Consider the following 18,408-nt stretch of genomic DNA (forward strand, 5'->3'; position numbering starts at 1 on the left):
GAAAGGACAATGCACACACATCACACGTCACTGGCTGCCTTCCCTCCCTTCTCACTTCCCCACTGATCCACTGATGTTTCTGGGAACACTCCTCAAATAAACGCATGAACTTTAGTCTCAGAGTTTGTTTATAGGAGATCCAAGACACAGAAACATACCACCAAAATATAAGCAGTGATTTTTTTTAATTTATTTTTAAAGATTTATTTATTTGTACATACAGAACTGGGGTACAGGCCAGAGGCTCAGGGGCAGTGAGAGGCTTCACCAGAGACAGAGTAGGGAGCAGAACAGGCAGATCGACGAAGTACACTGCTGAGGGGAGCAGTAGGCGGGCCAGGAGAGGTCTGCCACGTCATGTGGTCTCCTCCGGGGCAGACGGGATTCGAACTCATGTGGAAGTGGCTTTAGCTTCTGAGTGCAGTGCTTTAACCCGCTGTGCCACCAGGGAAGGCCAGTGATTTTTTTATTAGATTGAAAAATTGTGTCTAGCTTCCTTTTTCCCCCTTTGCATATTCTTACTTTATGAATTTCCTACAAATGATATATATTCTACAATGTAAACAATGAACTGTGGTTTAAAAAAAAATAAGGTATAATATAAAATTTACCAGTTTAGATGAAATCCTAAAATTTACAACACAGAGGGTATTATGATCACTTATGGTAAGTAAAGACAAATACCGTATGAGATCACTCATGTGCGGTACATAGAAAACCAAGCAATAAGATCAATTAATGACACTATAAGATCAATTAATGTTGATGAAAGGAAAGAAGAAAGGATGAGTAAATCAAGTAAAAGGGATCAATTGCAAGAAAAACAGAATTGGACTTTCACTGGTGAGCCTAATGTAGTATAGACACATGTTGATTTTTAATGATAAACACCTGAAACTTACATAACACTAATGCAATATCTCTTCAATGCTTTAAAATATGGAAGCCATGTTTAATTATGTAAGTCTGTGATATTAAACACATCAACAGTGCTGTGCAGCCATCATCACCTTCCTCCAGACTTTCCATCATCCCAAACTGAAACCTGTTCCCGTTAAACATTAACGCTCATTCTCCCCTCCCAGCCCTTGGTAACCACTGTTCTACCCTCTGTCTCAAATAATCTGACTACTATAGGTATTTCACATATATGAAATAATACAGTACTTTTTCTTTTGTGACTGGCTATTTCACCTAGCACAATGTCTTAAGTTTCATACAGATTGTAGTGTCTAAATTTATTCCTTTTTAAAGCCAAATAACATTTCTTTGAGAGTACGTATCACATTTTATAGGGATTTTTTTTTCATAATGTCTCTATCCTCTTTATAATTAACTGGCTTTTATTTTCACTATTTTTTTCCTTTTTATTGTATATCTAGTTTACATCATTCTTCATTTTTGTACAATGCATGCTTTCTCCTGTCAGGTTTAGTCCCCTTGAAATTCCCACCAATTCACCCATTTCCCATCACCATAATCCCTTGTGCTCCTCCCTTCTTTTCACTAATGTTAACAAAACCCTGCTTTATCCTTTGATGTTCCAGGTCCAAAAGTGGATTAGAGAGATCATAAAACATAAATCTAAGTCTGAGAGTTATACGCTTTCCAGCAAGTTTGGCTCTGATTCAAAACCTGAGGTAAGAGATCTTATGGCTTATTCTAATGTTTTGTCCCCAACACAAAACTTCTTCCTCCTGTTTAGTACAAGCTCCCTTTCCTGGAATGCATGAAAAGAGTTCATTTCCTAATTAGCAAGCTTATATTCTTCATTCTTATTATATTGTTACTCAGTACTCTTCCCTGCACACTAACTGTGCTTACTCAGATTTCTGTATTTCTCTTATGCAAAGACATATGGGTAAAACAGCACCAGGACTACTGCCATGAAGTAGAAGCACCTGGGAGGAGGCATATAATCACAGAGATAACAAAGCAGTCTTCACCACCTGAAACCCTACTACCCCAAAGAGAGGTGGAAGTGAATCCAGTGGAGTTAGTGAACACCATGGAAAGGGACTAGGAGAGGGACCCACTCCACCTGTTCTACATGACCAAGGAGAGAAGTACACAGAATAATAGGACCTGCTTGATAGAAAGAGTGATCCTGTTAGAAAGGGAACCTCTGTAGAAATTGATTGTTCCTGGTACGCAGCTCTTCTTCCACTGAGCTAACTTTCTAGCTGGGTTCCCTAGAAACATGATAATCTTGACAGGTCAGCTGTGATAGTGGGTAACACTGTATTTTATAGAAAAAGTTATGACTAGCCAAGGTGTTCTGTGAGTAAACCATAAATATTAACAGAAAAAGACATAATTTTGGACTTCCTACATATACTCTTGTAACTGGGCCAGGAACTCTATCTTTATGGATGGTGATAGGACATATATATTACCCTGTTTGGAGCTTGTAAGTCAAGGTATAATGTGTGGGTAGCAATGACAAATTTATTGAGCTCTATAATGTTTCAGACCTGATGGTAAGCAATAGACATACAAAAAGGAATGAGACCAAAGCAGCCCATACCTTCATGGACTTTCTTCATAGACAAAATCAATGTATAGGGGACTGAAGTTCTAAAGAAGGATACTACATTGAAATTTTTCAGAAAACAAAAGATAAATTTTTGGCCCTCCCTGGTGGAGCAGCGGGTTAAAGCACAGCACTAAGAACCTAAAGCCACTTCCTCTTGAGTACAATTCCCGCCTGCCCCGGAGGTGACCACATGGCGCGGCAGACCTCTCCTGACCCGCCCGCTGCTCCCCTCAGCAGTGTACTTCATCAATCTGCCTGTTCTGCTCCCCACTCTGTCTCTGGTGAAGCCTCTGGCCGCCCCTGAGCCTCTGGCCTGTACCCCAGTTCTATATGCACAAATAAATAAATCTTTAAAAAAAAACAAAGGTAAATTTTTATCCTGGATTTTTGAGAAGCCCTCTCATTCTCAGCTAAAGAAGGTCATACCTGTCCTAGGACTCCAGAAATGCTAGGAGATTGTGCCACCCTTACCTGCTGACAGAGCCCTCTGCCTTTAATCCGCTTCTGATCTTTTGGTGGTTGGTTGGTTTTATCTTTACATTTAACTTTTATCTAAACATATTGGGGGGGTTGTTTTTACAGGACAAGTAAAGAGAAAACATTAACACATTCAGCCATACATGGAAAGTCATACCCATGGATCCATTTGACATCATAAAGAATAAAGTTGAGAACAAGGGGAATTATTGTACATGTCATCCTTGGAGAGGAAAAAGTTTAATCTTTACTTCGCAGTGTATTTCTTTCTGTACAGTGTGCTCTCATTATTTGTGTGCTGAATTGATTTTCTCTTCACCATGATATGTTCAATGTTTGTCCCTGGATACCCAAATCAAGACCTTGCAAATATACCCTTGAATTTTTGCAAATGAGATGATCTTTCAATGTCTTTCAAGTCCTTACTCTCACTCATCCTAAACTTGTTCATTGCACTCATATAGACCTTCAAGCCATCAACTTTTCCAAAACCATTGACTTTACCTTCTTTCTTATCTAGGCTAAACCTCCTGACCAAACATGACAACTGCTTTTCCCCATACTTTCAACACCTTTGTGTCCTCAGTCTGTTTCCATACCTACCTTTGAAAACCTCATTCCAGAACTCACCTCCCACCATCACAACTTGTTCTTTAATAGCAAAACCCTCATTATTTTCAGAATTGGGCCAGCAATGTGCCTGGGTTTCAGGAGTCACTTTAGATTGATCTAAGCTATGTGATTGTCAACTGGAGATTATTTCCTCCCCCTCCTCCAGGAACATTTGGCAGTACCTAGGGAACATTTTTGCTTGTCAAGACTAACACAAGGGAAGATGCTACTGGCATTTAAATGATAGAGGCTAGGGACCCTACTAAACTTCTACAATGTACAAGATACCCCCATACACACACACACACACACACACACACACACACATGCAGAATTATCCATCTCCAAATGCTGAGGAGGAGAAACCCAAAAATAAACTAACCTTAAGTGATCATATTCCTAATTGGTAGAGGCTAATTTGGGATGCCCATCTGTATGAATTCTAGTCAATGATATACAAGAAACACTTATTAGAAAATATTTTTTCTTCTTAATACAAACAAAAACTCATTAAAGGAGAACCTTCCCACTACTTTCTGCTTTTGATTGTTATAGTACAAAAGTTTGATGCTTTGAGAGAAAATGCCATAGAAATACTAAGGATGAAAGAGCTGGAAACAATCTGGGACTTGATAATGAGTTGTTCAATGAACCTTGAACTTTTTCTTATATTAATCAAATAAACTCCTTTTTTAAGTCACTTCTGGTAGAGTAATCTGTAATTTGCACCCCAAAACAGTCAAACATCTTTGTTTATGACACAACCATATGTCTTTTCTACTCTTCCATCAGGCAGTGAGATCCCAAAATCACTCAGCTTGAAATCTGTTCTAGACAACATTCTCCATGCTATCTAAAACTCACTCTTCCTGTCCTGATCAACTTCCCCACATGGAGAGTTTCAGTTTTTCATTTCCTTTCTCAATTCTCTTCACCTGTTCCTTTATATTAAGCAGAAGTCTTTGTCTTGTACTTCACCGAAGTAGGACAATAAACAGAGACAATATCAACTAATGAAAATGCCTTCAACTCCTGACATCCCTTACAAAAACATCTGCAACCATGTCCATCCTCACTGACTTCCCTAATCTGAGCACCTTCTCCATCCTTCCACAACAGCAGAAAGGTGCCTGTCCTTATTTAAAATGAATACTTCCAGGCCCTCCCTGGTAGCACAATGGGTTAGATGCAGCACTGCAAGCTAGCCACAGCTGCTTCAGTGTGCATTCAATACCCTGCCCAGAGATGACTCACATGGCTGGCAGACCTCTCCTCTCTTGCCCCCTGCTCTCCTCAGCAGTGAACTTCGTTGATCTGCCTGTTCTGCTTCCCACTCTGTGTCTGGTGACACACTCCTGCACTTCTGGCCTATACCCCAGTTCTCTGTGCATAAATAAATAAATCTAAATAAATAAATAAATTGAACGCCTCCCCTTTTGTTTTGGATTTCATCTGTTCTTTCATCTTTGGAGAGCTTTTTCTCCATTGGTTATCTCCTCTTGTCTAAGTCTTCCACCACTCCCACATGAATGCATGCATAGAAAGATGACTGATATAAATTGATTCATACATAACATATAATTACAAAAGAAACATAAACACCATTCCTAATTCACTGGCCAACAAAAACAGGCTGCAGGCAAGATTTGATACATATCCAGGCTGTAGTTTGCTGGCCCCTATGCTAAATAAATAGAAGTGGCAGCAAAATGGTCACCTGTGAACATGTCTCAGTTCCCCTCCACTCTGTCCCCTACTATATCTGCCTCTTTGAACCAAAAGCCTGCAAAGGCCCATGGCAGCAGTGTGGGAGTGAGGAGATCTGGGGGCTTCTCAGGGAGATATCTGGAATTGAAATATCTCCCCCCATGCACTAAGTGGAGGGACCCAAGACAATTTGAAGAATGTTCCCAGGTAGTAGAGCTCAGACAAAGCCCATCCTAGGAATGATCTAGCCCACAGAAGCCTATGGACCTCCTAGAGTTAGGCGAGCATCTGCCATATGCCCACATAATATATGCAATACATAGATAGGGGGATATTTGTGCATAATCCCTTAGAAATAAAAAAAAGAAACATAAAACCACTCCCAGCTCATTGGCCAACACTAACATGTGTATTTGATCCCTCTGGTCCCTAAAAGTTCCAAGAGGAACCCTATTCCTGAATTTAGGAAAGAGTAAGGAGGTTAGAAAGCACACTACCTCTGCTGGGGCAAACATGGACCCCCCTGGACTACAGAATCTACCTCCTCCCACCCCCTTGCACCACTTAGGAAGTGCTTATCATAACCTTTGATAAGCCCTAGTAGCTGAAAAGAAGATGGTGCAATATAATAAGCACCCAGCAAAATAAAGATGCTGGAGTAGACAAACAACTTCGAACAAGAATAATAAAAATATAAGGAAATTCAGGGGCCCTCCTTGGTGGTGCAATGGGTTAAAGTGCAGCATACAAAGATAGAAGCAGCCACTTCAGCTAGATCCCCACCCAGGGAGCTGACCCACATGGTAGGCAGACCTCTCCTGTCTCGCCCGCTGCTCCCCTCAGCAGTGTACTTCACCAATCTACCTGTTCTGCTCCCTACTCTGTCTCTGGTGAATCCTCTCACTTCCTCCTGCACCAGTTCCTGTATGCATAAACAAATAAATCTTAAAATATATATGTCTTTCTCTCTCTCTCTCTCTCTCTCTCTCTCTATATATATATATATATATATATATATATATATATATATTAAAATGGAAATTCAAATACAGCACAAAAAAACTAATGGGAATAAGTAAGAAGATTAATCTTGCTGGATAAAATATTTTAAAGATGATCATAATAGGCCTTTCTGGTGGCCCAAGGGGTGAAGTCTCAACACTATGAAGCTATCAACAGCCAATGCAGTGCAGCATGATTCCCGGCCAGGGAGGGACTCATATAATGCAGCAGACCTCTCCTGTCTTGCCCACTGCTCCCCTCAGCAGTGTATTTCAGTAGATCCACCTGTTCTGTTCCCCACTTTGTCTCCTGTGAATCCTTTCACCCTCTCCCCTACCTCTGGCTTGTACCCCAGTTCTTGTATGCATAAATAAATAAATTAAACCTTTTTAAAAGATGGTCATAGTCACAACCAAATTAGTGGTTTAGAAGACCATATGAAAGATACATCTCAAAGCACAGAGAAAAATGTCAAAAGATGAGGGGAAATGCCAAAAAGAAAAAATCTTAGAGACCCAAGAGATCTAATATAAGAATAATAAGGGTTTAGAACAGAATGGGAGGGGAAGTATGTTTGAATGCCTACTACACAAAAATATCCTACCTGTGTAATCACCACACCATCTGTCTCTTTCTCATCGCAGACAAAACTCTGTGAAATAGTTTAAACCCTGCTGTCCCCACTTCCTCCCAACCCCTCACTGCTCAGTTGCAGAAGTCTGACTCCTGCCTCCAGCTCCAAATGCTTTCTTGGTGCCAAGTCCATTAGCTACTTCACAATTGTTTTTAACTTGACCTTTGAGTCACATTTCACTCTGTTGGCCCCATTCCTTTTTATGAGGAAATCTTTTCATTTTTCCATCTTTCTTGAGTTATAATTAACAAAGAAAACACATGTATTTAAAGGGTACAAAGTGGTGATTCAATGCATACATTATTCCCATATCTACTTGAAGCACACTCTTCGCTCAGCTTCCCAGATACCGCATTCACTTCTTTAAATAAAGGAGCTCAACTCACCCCAGGCTGCACAGGACAGTTTCAGCATTTCCACTGAGATCCCATGTCCCCAGGGCCCAGCAAACCTGGGTCAGGTCTCAAATTCTTCTTCTGTTTGGGTTCCCTCAAAAACAAACTCTGAGACAAGGTTGGAGAGCAGTGTTTCTTTGAAAGTGGCCCCAGGAAACACCAGTCAGGGTGCAAAGCATGTGCTGTGTGTGGCTCTTACTGTAACAACCCCAGGAGAGCCACACGATAACTACCAACAGACCCAGAACTCAACTCCTGGCCTCCTTCCTTAGTTTGGACATCTGTCCCACTATATCACAGTGTTCCTTTCCCACATGGCCAATTCAAATCAGAGCCACAAGATCAGAGTCCTTAAGATAATTCAAGTTTATAGACAGAGTCTCAGAAGGTCAGATGTGCCACAGAGAGAGACCAACCTTTGGAAGGAAAGACTGAGTTCAAATGCAGCTCTGTCTCTTAACCACTAGAGGAAAATGAACCAGTCATGAGACTTCTTTATGCCTCATTTCTACCAGCTAGAAAATGGGGCTGTTAATTATCTCAACCTCACAGCCATAATGAATATTAAATGAGAGCTGCTGCCTCTGTTAATGTCCAATGATGCTTGATAAAATAAATGGTGGTCATTACTATTTTTTTTTTCATCGCGAAACACCAACCTTTGTTTATTTTGATCCAAAATAGTAAAGGGGACCTTTTTAGTGTTTCCTTCTCTACTTGAAATTAGACAATCAGGAGGCCCTCACTGGTGGTACAACTAGTTAAAGTGCAGCACTAGGAAGCTGTCCAAGGCCACTTCAGCATGAGTTCAATCCCCAGCCTGGGAGCTGACCCACATGGTGCAGCAGGCCTCTCCTGACCTGCCTACTGCTCCCCTCAGCAGTGTGTTTCAGTCATTCTACCTGTTCTGCACCCCACTTTGTCTCTGGTGAACCCTCTCACCCACCACACCTCTGGCCTGTACCCCAGTTCTTGTATGCATAAAAATAAATAAATATTAAAAAGAAATTAGACAATCGTGAGAGATGTGGAAAGGAGCTATTGGGCCAGTGCTAACATGGAGCCCACAGCATTACTTGAATATGTAACCGCAGCCTCTACTTCCCCATTTTTCAACACACATTCTTACATGCTGGGAAAAACTGAAGTTCCCTCTTCTGAAATTCAGGAACTTCCCCGACCTCAAGTCAACAGTCACTTGAACAAATGGTGCCCTGGAAAAAGGGCTTAAAATAGGATACCCACCCACTCTGCAGTCTATGGGCTGTGTTGGGGCTGGTTTCCATGCTGGTGAGGTGGGGACAGGTGCAGAGATGAGCAACAAACAAGAGGAAGTGCTCACCAACCCACTGCTTGCTCTGCACAGACCTTCCTTGGTGTCAATCAAAACTAAATCAAGGGCATCTGTGATCAGTCAAGGACATCTGTTGATCAACAGAATGATTTGGCAGAAGCTTCTATCCCGAGATACAATTTGGGCTTGCCATGGTGGGTTGTGCTCAGCGGTGGACCATTTAGGGAATGTGAGCCATCTAGGGAGAACTTTTTATTTTCTTAAGGACTAGGAAGAGCACCTCTGACATTTTAGTGGGTATTATATACTGTTATGGATCCCAAATTTATATGCTGAAGACCCCTATGCCTCAGAATGTGACTTATTCAGAGATAATGTCTTTAAAGAATTCATTAAATTAGAGTGAAGTCATTAGTAGATCCTAATCCACTATGATCCGTGTTCTCGGATGAAGAGGAGCTTAGACACAGACACAAAGGAGAGGGTGTGAAGAGACAAAGAAGTCAGCCACCTACAAGCCAAAAGCCACAGAGATGGGTGTCACTAGAAGCCAACCCACTGACACCTCAACCTCCAACTTCCAGAACTGAGAAACAATACATTTCTCTTGTTTAAGCCAGGCTATAGGGCTTTATTATGATACCCTTAGCAAGCTAACAAAGCACGCAAGGGCTACAAAATGAGCCTTTTTTTTTCCAAGATTTATTTATTTATACAAGAACTCAGGTACAAGCCAGAAGTGCAGGGGTGAGAGGATTCACCAGAGACAGAGTGGAACAGAAAAGATGGATTGACTGAAATACACTGCTGAGGGAAGCAGCGGGTTGGTCAGGAGAGTTCTGCCACGCCATGTGGGTCACCTCTCCAGCGGGGGATCGAACTCGTGCTGTGAGCAGCTTCATAGTGCTATGCTTTAACACACTGCACCACCAGGGAGGACCTGAGCTGACATTTTTGAGAAAATCATATGTGCAAGAGAAAGGGTCCAGGAAGTAAAATGAATTACTTCATCAAAGGTCTTCACAAACCACAAACAGCTAAAGGGCACATTTGGGTAGATATCGTCATTGCTGGCCTGAGGATGTGATTAGTTCATGGCTGGCCTGGCTACCATGGGCGAGGACCTTGCCTTTCAGCTGAGTGCATTTCTAGAAAGTTACATGGACCGAGTCATGAAGAGGTCTGACTCCACCAGCTAATTTGGTCAAAACTCATCCAGGGCATTGAAAATGTTGCATGTCAAGAACAATTTTGCCCCTACTTCCCAAAAGCTGATCTACGTCCTACAGGCAGTAGGTTCCCAGTCTCAAGTCATGACAGTCCAAAGAAACCAAGGGCTGGGACCACCAACATCAAACCCAAGTCCCCAGAACCAGCATCACTTCCCAAGAGCCGTGCTCAGAGATTTGGGAAGCTCCACTCAAGCCGACTGTCCCTCCATTTCACCCTCTGTCACAGACTGAATTGTGTGTCCCAACCCTTCCCCAAAATTCAATTTTTTAATACTGATCCCCAATGTGATGTATTGGGGAATAGTGATCAGGGTAGAGGTTTCATGGGATCAGAGCATTCCTGAAAGAGACTCGAGAGAACCCTTGCCCCTTCAAGCGCATTAGGGCACTGTAAGAAGATGCCAACTATGGGCTCAGAAGCAGAGTCTCATCAAGCACTGAATCTCCCTAGGCTGTGTTCTTGGACTTCCCAGCCTAGGGAGTCAGCTCAGGAAGTCAATTTCTGTTGTTTATAAGCCACCAGAACTAGGGTATTCTCTTATAGCAGACTGAATGGACTGAGACACCATCCAGTTGAATAAGACTCAAGTCTTCACCCAGGAAAGTTGCTCCATCCAGGCTGCTGGTTCCATTTGGGCACATCCATGTAAGTTCATGTAGAGGTAGGTCTTTCCATGGAAAGGCAGGTGGTTCTCATATCTAAGAGGCACTTGGACCCCCATAAGGCCTGGGCTTCAACAGGAACATTTCCGCTCACAGATCCAATATGTAGTTTTATCACAAGAGAGGTCATTCCAGGTGCCACCCTTATTCATGCTGGCACAGTCCTCATTAAAGAGGTTGTTGGGTTCCTGTGGATCCCAGAAACTGGATGGAGGAAAAAGTAAGTGGGGAGGGAATGAATAAGTGGGGTAGAGGGAATTTTCAGATCCACAAAACAACTATTCTATATGATACTGCAGTGACATATATGACATCATGCATTTGTCAAAACCCATAGTACATACATTTGGAGTGACTGGTAATGTAAATGGCAGACTTTAGTTAATAATAATATATCCACAAGGGTTCATCAGTTGTAATAAATGCCCACACTAATGCACGATGTTAATAAAAGAGGAAGCTGTGTATGGAAAAGCAATGGATATATAGAAAATCTCTGTACTTCTGCTCACTTTTTCTTTAAACTTAAAAGGAAAGCTTATTACTTTGTAAAAAACAGTATTGGGGTGTGGGGGAGAAGAGAAGAGATTTCATGACTCTAGTTTTTCCACCTGAATAATGTCTTCAGTCTCTCAGCAGTATCAGAAGATAGTGCATAGTCCCCTTCCCCCCAGCTGGGTTCATCCAAATTCAGCTCTAGCTCTCTGTTCATCAGGATATTCCTGGCACTTCACTCCTAAATCAATTTCTTCTCTCTGGTCAATCTCTGCCTCCTCTAAGAACCCTTCTTCTACACACGCAATCCTCCCAACCTGCAGGATATTATAACATCTTAGGTCAGCTTCCCTTAAAGCAGAGCCTGATTCAGAGATTGAAGTACATGGGATTTATTAAGAAAGAAGAGAGGGAGTGAGAGAAGCAAAAAGAGCAGGGAACGAATTTAACAAGAATGTGGGTTCAGCCTCAACCTGCTCACACAGGAAGCACAAAAGAATTATCTCAAATTGAAACAAGGGGTTCAGGCTTCTCTTAGTCAGACATCAACTGCGGGCTGACCCCTGTCAGAGAGCGGTAGCCTAAGTGAGCAGACTTCCATGCAACTGAAAAAAAAAAAAATCTGAAGAAAGTTATTAGTGAGCCCTTAACAGCTAACGCCCCCTGCTGGAAGGCGGATGCACCAGCCGCCTCATGCCTCACCGTCTCTACGGACAGAGCTGTATGCCTCCTCCTAGGAATCTTAAATTTTAAAAAATCAGATTGCCAGAAAGGACACAAATGTCGCTTAAATAACAAGAACTCCTAGAAACCAATAAGAAGAAAAACCAACATCCCAGTATAAAAATATACTAAGTATAGGAATAGATAATTCACACAAAAATGCATTTGACTATTAAACATAAAAAATACCCAATTTCAGTCATTATAAAAGACATGCCAGTTAATACGTTGGCTCTCTTCTCAGAGCAAGAGGAGTAGGTGGAGTGTTGTATCATTTTAAAATAAGATAATTTTCATGTTCTGGCTTAATTCAAACTTAACGTAGAATTTATACCCCAAAAAATGCTACGTTAGGATTACATTTTTGCCTGTAATTTTGCCAATAAAGTTCAAAAAGTTTGATGAACATAATGGGGGTAATAGAAATCAAGCTGGTAAGAGAATAAATTGGTATAAACCATATGGGGAAAAATTTGTTTATATTTATTTTAAATAAAAATGCAGCCCTTCCTGGCGGCGCAATAGGTTAGGACGCAGCACCGCAAGCGAGCGGCATCTGCTTCACTGCAAGTTCAATCCCCAGTCCCGGAGGTGACCCACATGGTGCAACAGACCTCCCCTGACCCACCCGCTACTCCCCTTAGCAGTGTAATTCGTTGATCTGCCTGTTCTGCTCCCCACTCTGCCTCTGGTGAATCTTCTCACTGCCCCTGCACCTCTGGCCTGCACCCCAGTTCTGTTTGTATGTATGTACAAATAAATAAACAAAAATACATGTAACTCCTTGACAAAATGAATTGTAATTGCTAAGGGCATATACTTTGGGCCCAGGTTGGTTGGCATTGTCATCTGTAACCGGCCATGGGCTGCCTAACCTCTCGATGCTTCATAGTTTCTTCATCTTTAAGGTGAAGTGAAAGAACGGTATTTTCACATAGAATTAAGAAGATTAAATAAATGCGTTAATAAAGGAAGATGGGTGGGTAAATTTGGCAAATGGAGCCAATTCTATGATGAAGGATAGAATCAGACTTTTAATATGAAATTAATGTAGTAGAATGCTGATAATGATGCACACCTGAAATATATAAAATATGCTGCAATGTTATGTTGATAAAAAATAAATTATAGAGGGCCTCCCTGGTGGCCTAGGGGCTAAATCTCCGGGCTATGACTGCAACAGCCAGAGTGCAATCCCCAGCCAGGGAGCTGACCCACACGGCATCTCCCCCACTCCTTCCCTCAGCAGTACATTTCAGTAGATCTGCCTGTTCTGCTTCCCACTCTGTCTCTGGTGAGTCCTCTCACCCCCCCACCCACCCCTCTGGCCTGTACCCCAGTGTTTGTATGAATAAATAAATAATTTTTTTAATAATAATGTGGAGCAGCTCTCCTATTCCCTTGTGACTACGCAGGTGCCTCTTTTTCTCCTTTTTCTAATAAACCTGTCCTTTTACAATGTAATAAACAAATAGGTTAAATGTTAATGTATGTAGAGAGCATAAAAAAATACGATCTTGGGCTGTCTTTAGTGACACAATGGGTTAAAGAACCGCACTATGGGCCCTCCCTGGTGGCACAGCAGGTTAAAGCACAGCACTAAGAAGCTAAAGCCACCTCTGCATGAGTTCGACTCCCGCCTGCCCCGGAGGTGACCACATGGCGTGGCAGACCTCTCCTGACCCACCCGCTGCTCCCCTCAGCAGGGTACTTCGTAGATCTGCCTGTTCTGCTTCCCACTCTGTCTCTGGTGAAGCCTCTCGCCATCCCTGAGCCTCTGGCCTGTACCCCAGTTCTGTATGCACAAATAAATAAATCTTAAAAAAAAAAAAAAAAAGAACCGCACTATGGAGATCTCCGAAGCAACTGCACCATGAGTTTGAACCCATGCCAGGGAGCTGACCTGCATGGTGTGGCAGACCTCTCCTGTCTTGCCCACTGCTCCTCTCAGCAGTGTACCTCATCAATCTGCCTGTTCTGCTCCCCACTCTGTCTCTGATGACTCCTCTCACCCACCACACCTCTGGCCTGTACCCCAGTTCTGTAAGCATAAAAAAAAAAATCTTTTTTTTTTTAAAATGTGATCTTGTGCATCCTTTCAGCATACCAAAATTTTCCTCTTCCAATATGAAAACACTAACTCAGAAGAACGTGTTTACCCCTAGGTTCACGGCAGCACTATTCACAGCAGTCAAGAGATAGAAGCAACCTACGATCTTATGAGCAGATAAATGGAGAAAGAAGGTGTGTGAGTGATGAGGGGGGATTGTGTGTGCACATCAATACACATATACACTCTATATATGCACACTTGATGGAATACTATTTAGCTATTAAGAAAAACAGACAAGATCTTGCCACTGGCGTCAAGTGGATGAACTTGAAGTGATAGTGCTGAGGGAAATAAGTCAGAAAGAGAAACACAGTTACAGGATGGTTACTGTCATGTGTGGAATATAAAGAAGCAGAGCAAAGTAACTAACAAAACACAACAAAAATAATTCTTAGACTGGCAATAGAATAGCAGTTACCAAAGGAGGAAGAGTGAGTACAGGGGATGAATGTGAACGCCATGAATGCTGTTAGAATTTTGGTGATGGGTGTGGGGTGTGGTATACACATTGATCTAGTAATTAAGGTATATTACCAAAATTGATGCAGCTTTGTAAACCAACAGTAAATCAATTTTCTTAATTGGGAGATCTTCCTCTTCCTGTAGTCCTGTGGCCATACCTCCTTTCAGTTTTCTTTTCTCACAACCTGCCCCAGGGAACTTGATACATTTGGGCAGTTGTATTAAGACATCAAGATATTGAAATCAAAGAAAAATTAAAGGCCCAGAGGCTCCTGTGCCTCCCCCATCCAACCCAACCTGGGATTCTAGAGAACTTGTCAGCTTAGGCTGTTCAATAATATTAGACCTGAAACCATAAAAATAGAAAAAAGGAAATATAAGCAAAACACTACATGACATAAATATCAGTAACATCATTAAAGACACATCCCCCAAAGCAAAGATAGTGAAGGAAAAGCTGGGACTACATCAAGTTAAAAAGCTTCTGTACAGCAAAAGAGACATTAACCAAAACAAAAAGACACCATCCTGACTGGGAGAAAAAAAATGCACATAATACTACTGATAAGGGACAGATCACAAAGATCTACAGAGAGATAAGGAGACTCAACAAAAACAAAATAAACAATCCAGTCCAAAAAATGAGCAGACGAGCTAAACAACACACTTCTCCAAAGAGGAAATGCAAATGGCAAACAAGCATATAAAAAATGTAAATCAAAACTATATGAGAAACCACCTTACACCAGTGTGAATGGCACATACTTAAAAAAAAAAAAAAAACAGGAAACAACAAATGTTGGCAAGGATGTAGAGAAAAAGGACCTCTCCTACACTGCTAGTGGGAATGCAAACTGGTCCAACCACTTTGGAAAGCTGTGTGGAGTTTCCTCAGTCTACCAAAAATGGAGCTACCCAGCAATTTCACTTCTAGGAATCTATCCAAAGGACACAAAAACATTAATTCAAAAGGTTACCTGCACCCCTATGTTTATTGCAGCACTATTTACAATATGTAAGATATGGAGACAACTCAAATACCCCCAAGTGGATAACTGGATCAAGAAGATGTGGTAAATATACACAATGGAATGTTAATCAGCAATCAAAATAGATAAACTCATGCCATTCACAGTAAACATGGATGGAGCTGGAAGGGATCATGCTGAGTGAAATAAGCCAAAAGGAAAAAGATAAATATCAGATGGTTTCACTTATAGGAAGAATGTAGGGGAACCAAAAAATTATAATAAAACATTATAATAAATTTTAAAAACAAAATAAACCAGCGACTATTAATCAGAGACACTGCAGGGGAAGGAGAGGGATCAAAAGAGGGGAGGGAATGTGTTCTTACACAAGGGACTATGGTGATGGTGCACAGGTGAATGGTGGTGGGAATTTTACCAGGACTACATCCTGAGGAGAGAAAGTATGCATTGCCCAAAAGGAAGAATGATGTAAAATATTTATTAAAATGGAAATTTTAAAAAAAAATCCCACAGGAGCAGCGACCCCATAAGCCCAGGCTACTTGCCTTAATGTGACAGGTGATCCGTCCAGCCATTTCCAGTCGTTTTCCCGCTCCTTGTCACTCAGCCCCAGCCAGTACACCCGTGGAGAGCCGTGAACCTTGGCCACAAAGTTCTGCAAGTACAAGCTCCACTCAGTCATTCTCCTATATATCCCTCTGCTCTGTGCCACATACATTGGGGCTTTTTGAATGCTGCCCCTAGGGCCTCTCATGTCCCTCCCAGCCCTCATGGCAGTGGGGAGCAGAAATACTGGCCTCACATTTGCGCATGCGCAGCAGGAATAGCCATTCTACTGATTCTTTCTACCAACACCTGTGATCTGTCCCATGCCCCAGTTTCATTTGTAAATAAAATGACAATAACATCTATCTCCTCAAAGGGTTATGGTGAGGATTCGATGCATTCATAAAGCACTCAAAACAGTGTTCTGCTGTCAGTAAATACTGTGATCACCTGACATTTAGCATTCTAACACTTACCGAACATTATAACTATTACAACTGATATTTCTGTTTCCCTGGTACCTTTGTCCCAAATCACTGTGCTAAGCACCCAGGCAGTCAAAGAACCCATTGCTTCAGAAAAATAAGGTGAAAGGGAAAAGAAAGAATAGTATAGGATTTTCTGGATTTTGTATTTCAAAAGTTAGACCTGGGCCCTTCCTAGTGGCTCATTGGGTTAGGGTGCTGCACTGCAAGCGAGCTGCAGCTGCTTCAGCGCGGGTTCTATCCCCACCCCAGAGGTAACCCACGTGGCGCAACAGACCTGTCCTGGATCACCTGTTGCTCCCCTCAGCAGTGTACTATGTCGATCTGCCTGTTCTGCTCCCCACTCTGCCTCTGGTGAGTTCTCTCACCACCTCGCACCTCTGGCCTGTACTGCAGTTCTGTATGAATAAATAAATCTTAAAAAAAGAGGTCAGACTTTCAATAGGAGCATGAAAATTTTTCATCATTGCTTACTATTAGGAAAATGCAAATCAAAACTACAAGATATCACCTCACATATTGAGACTGGCTTGTATCAAAAAGACAAGAAATAGTAAGGCAAGGTATGGAGACGAAGGAAGCCATCTCCCCACTTTTACCCCAGGCACCACTTCCTCTGGCTTGTCCCATCACAAATCACTTTGCTTGGAGAAGTGTTGCTTTTTAAAAGATATTTATTTATTTATTTGTTTATTTATGCATACAAGAACTGGGGTATAAGCCAGAGGTGAGGGGGTAGTGAGCAGATTCACCAGAGAAAGTGGGGAGAAAATGAAAGAAATATACTGCTGAGGGAAGCAAAGGGTGAGACAGGAGTCAGCTCCCTCGCCAGGGATCGACCTTGTGCTGCACTGGCTGCCAATAGCTTGATAGTGCTGAGTCTCCAAGGGGACCCGGTTGTGGCTGGGAGTGTATACTGGTGCAGCCCATATAGGAAATAGTACTGTGGTTACTTGAAATATTGAAAGTAGATCTACTATGTGACCCAGAAATTCCACTTTAGGTCTCCAGCCAAAGAATATGAAAGCACTAATTTGAAAAGACATATACACCCCTCTGTTTATTACAGTACTATTCACAATAGCCAAGACATGAAGACAAGCTAAGTCCCAACAACTGATGAGTGGATAAAGATGTACACACATACACAATAGAATACCACTCGCTACAAGAAAAAGATGGAATCTTGCCATTTGTAACAATATGACATGACTATGCTGAATACAGTCATGAAAAAAGACAGACACCATATGATGTCATTTACATGTGACTATACATAAAGAATTAAAGCAAATAACCACACAAAAACAAACAACAGAACTGTTGTGAGAGGAGCCTAGAGTGGCAGGGGGTGGGCAGGAACAGGTAAAGGGAGTTGGCTGGGTGGTAAGCAGACTTGGTGATGGCCGTGAGGTGACATATATGCTTGTTGAGGTGTGAACCAATGTTAACTCAGTTTAAAAAAACAAAAAAGCTTTTGGGAAAAAATGAAGGACTTGGGCCAAAGATAAAAGTTTAAGAGGAAAATACCATGGTTAAAAGCAGCTCCTGGGACTCCCTGGTGGTGCAGGTGTTAAAGTCTCAGCGCTATCAAGCCCTCAGCAGCCAATGCAGGACAAGGTGGATCCCAGACCAGAGAGGTGACCCACATGGTGCAGCAGACCTCTCCTATCTCACCCTCTGCTCCCCTCAGCAGTGTATTTCAGTAGTTCTGTTCCCCACTCTCTCTGGTGAATCCTCTCACCGCCATCCCCACCTCTGGCTTACACACCAGTTCTTGTATGCATAAATAAATAAATATTTTTTTAAATCAGCACCTCTTCAGAAATGCAAATGGCCAACAAGCATATGAAAAAATGTCTAAGATCACTTGTAATAAGAGAAATGCAAATTAAAACCACAATGAGATACCACCTCACCCCAGTGAGAATGGCATATCTTAAAACAACTAGCAACAACAAATGTTGGCGAGGATGTGGAGAGAAAGGAACTCTCCTGCACTGCTGGTGGGAATGCAAACTAGTACAACCACTATGGAAA

At 41.9% G+C, this 18,408-nt stretch overlaps 2 protein-coding genes across 2 annotated transcripts in view; one reads left to right on the forward strand and one right to left on the reverse strand.

The window, feature by feature from the left end:
* The window catches only part of ADGRE3 (adhesion G protein-coupled receptor E3), a 52,960-nt gene extending 49,403 nt beyond the window's left edge, over nucleotides 1-3,557 (forward strand). The window contains exons 16-17 of the mRNA XM_004688232.1: nucleotides 1,548-1,640; nucleotides 3,534-3,557. Coding sequence (XP_004688289.1) covers nucleotides 1,548-1,640; nucleotides 3,534-3,557 — 117 coding nt within the window. The remainder of the gene's footprint in view (nucleotides 1-1,547; nucleotides 1,641-3,533) is intronic.
* A 7,066-nt stretch (nucleotides 3,558-10,623) lies between these two features.
* CLEC17A (C-type lectin domain family 17, member A) overlaps nucleotides 10,624-18,408 on the reverse strand; it is a 17,495-nt gene continuing 9,710 nt past the window's right edge. Inside the window, exons 11-12 of the mRNA XM_004688233.1 lie at nucleotides 15,883-15,992; nucleotides 10,624-10,756 (exon numbers count right to left, since the gene is read on the reverse strand). Coding sequence (XP_004688290.1) covers nucleotides 10,624-10,756; nucleotides 15,883-15,992 — 243 coding nt within the window. The remainder of the gene's footprint in view (nucleotides 10,757-15,882; nucleotides 15,993-18,408) is intronic.

The sequence above is a fragment of the Condylura cristata genome, unplaced genomic scaffold, assembly GCF_000260355.1.
Source record: "Condylura cristata isolate star-nosed mole 26May11 unplaced genomic scaffold, ConCri1.0 scaffold00024, whole genome shotgun sequence".
Lineage (NCBI taxonomy): Eukaryota > Metazoa > Chordata > Mammalia > Eulipotyphla > Talpidae > Condylura > Condylura cristata.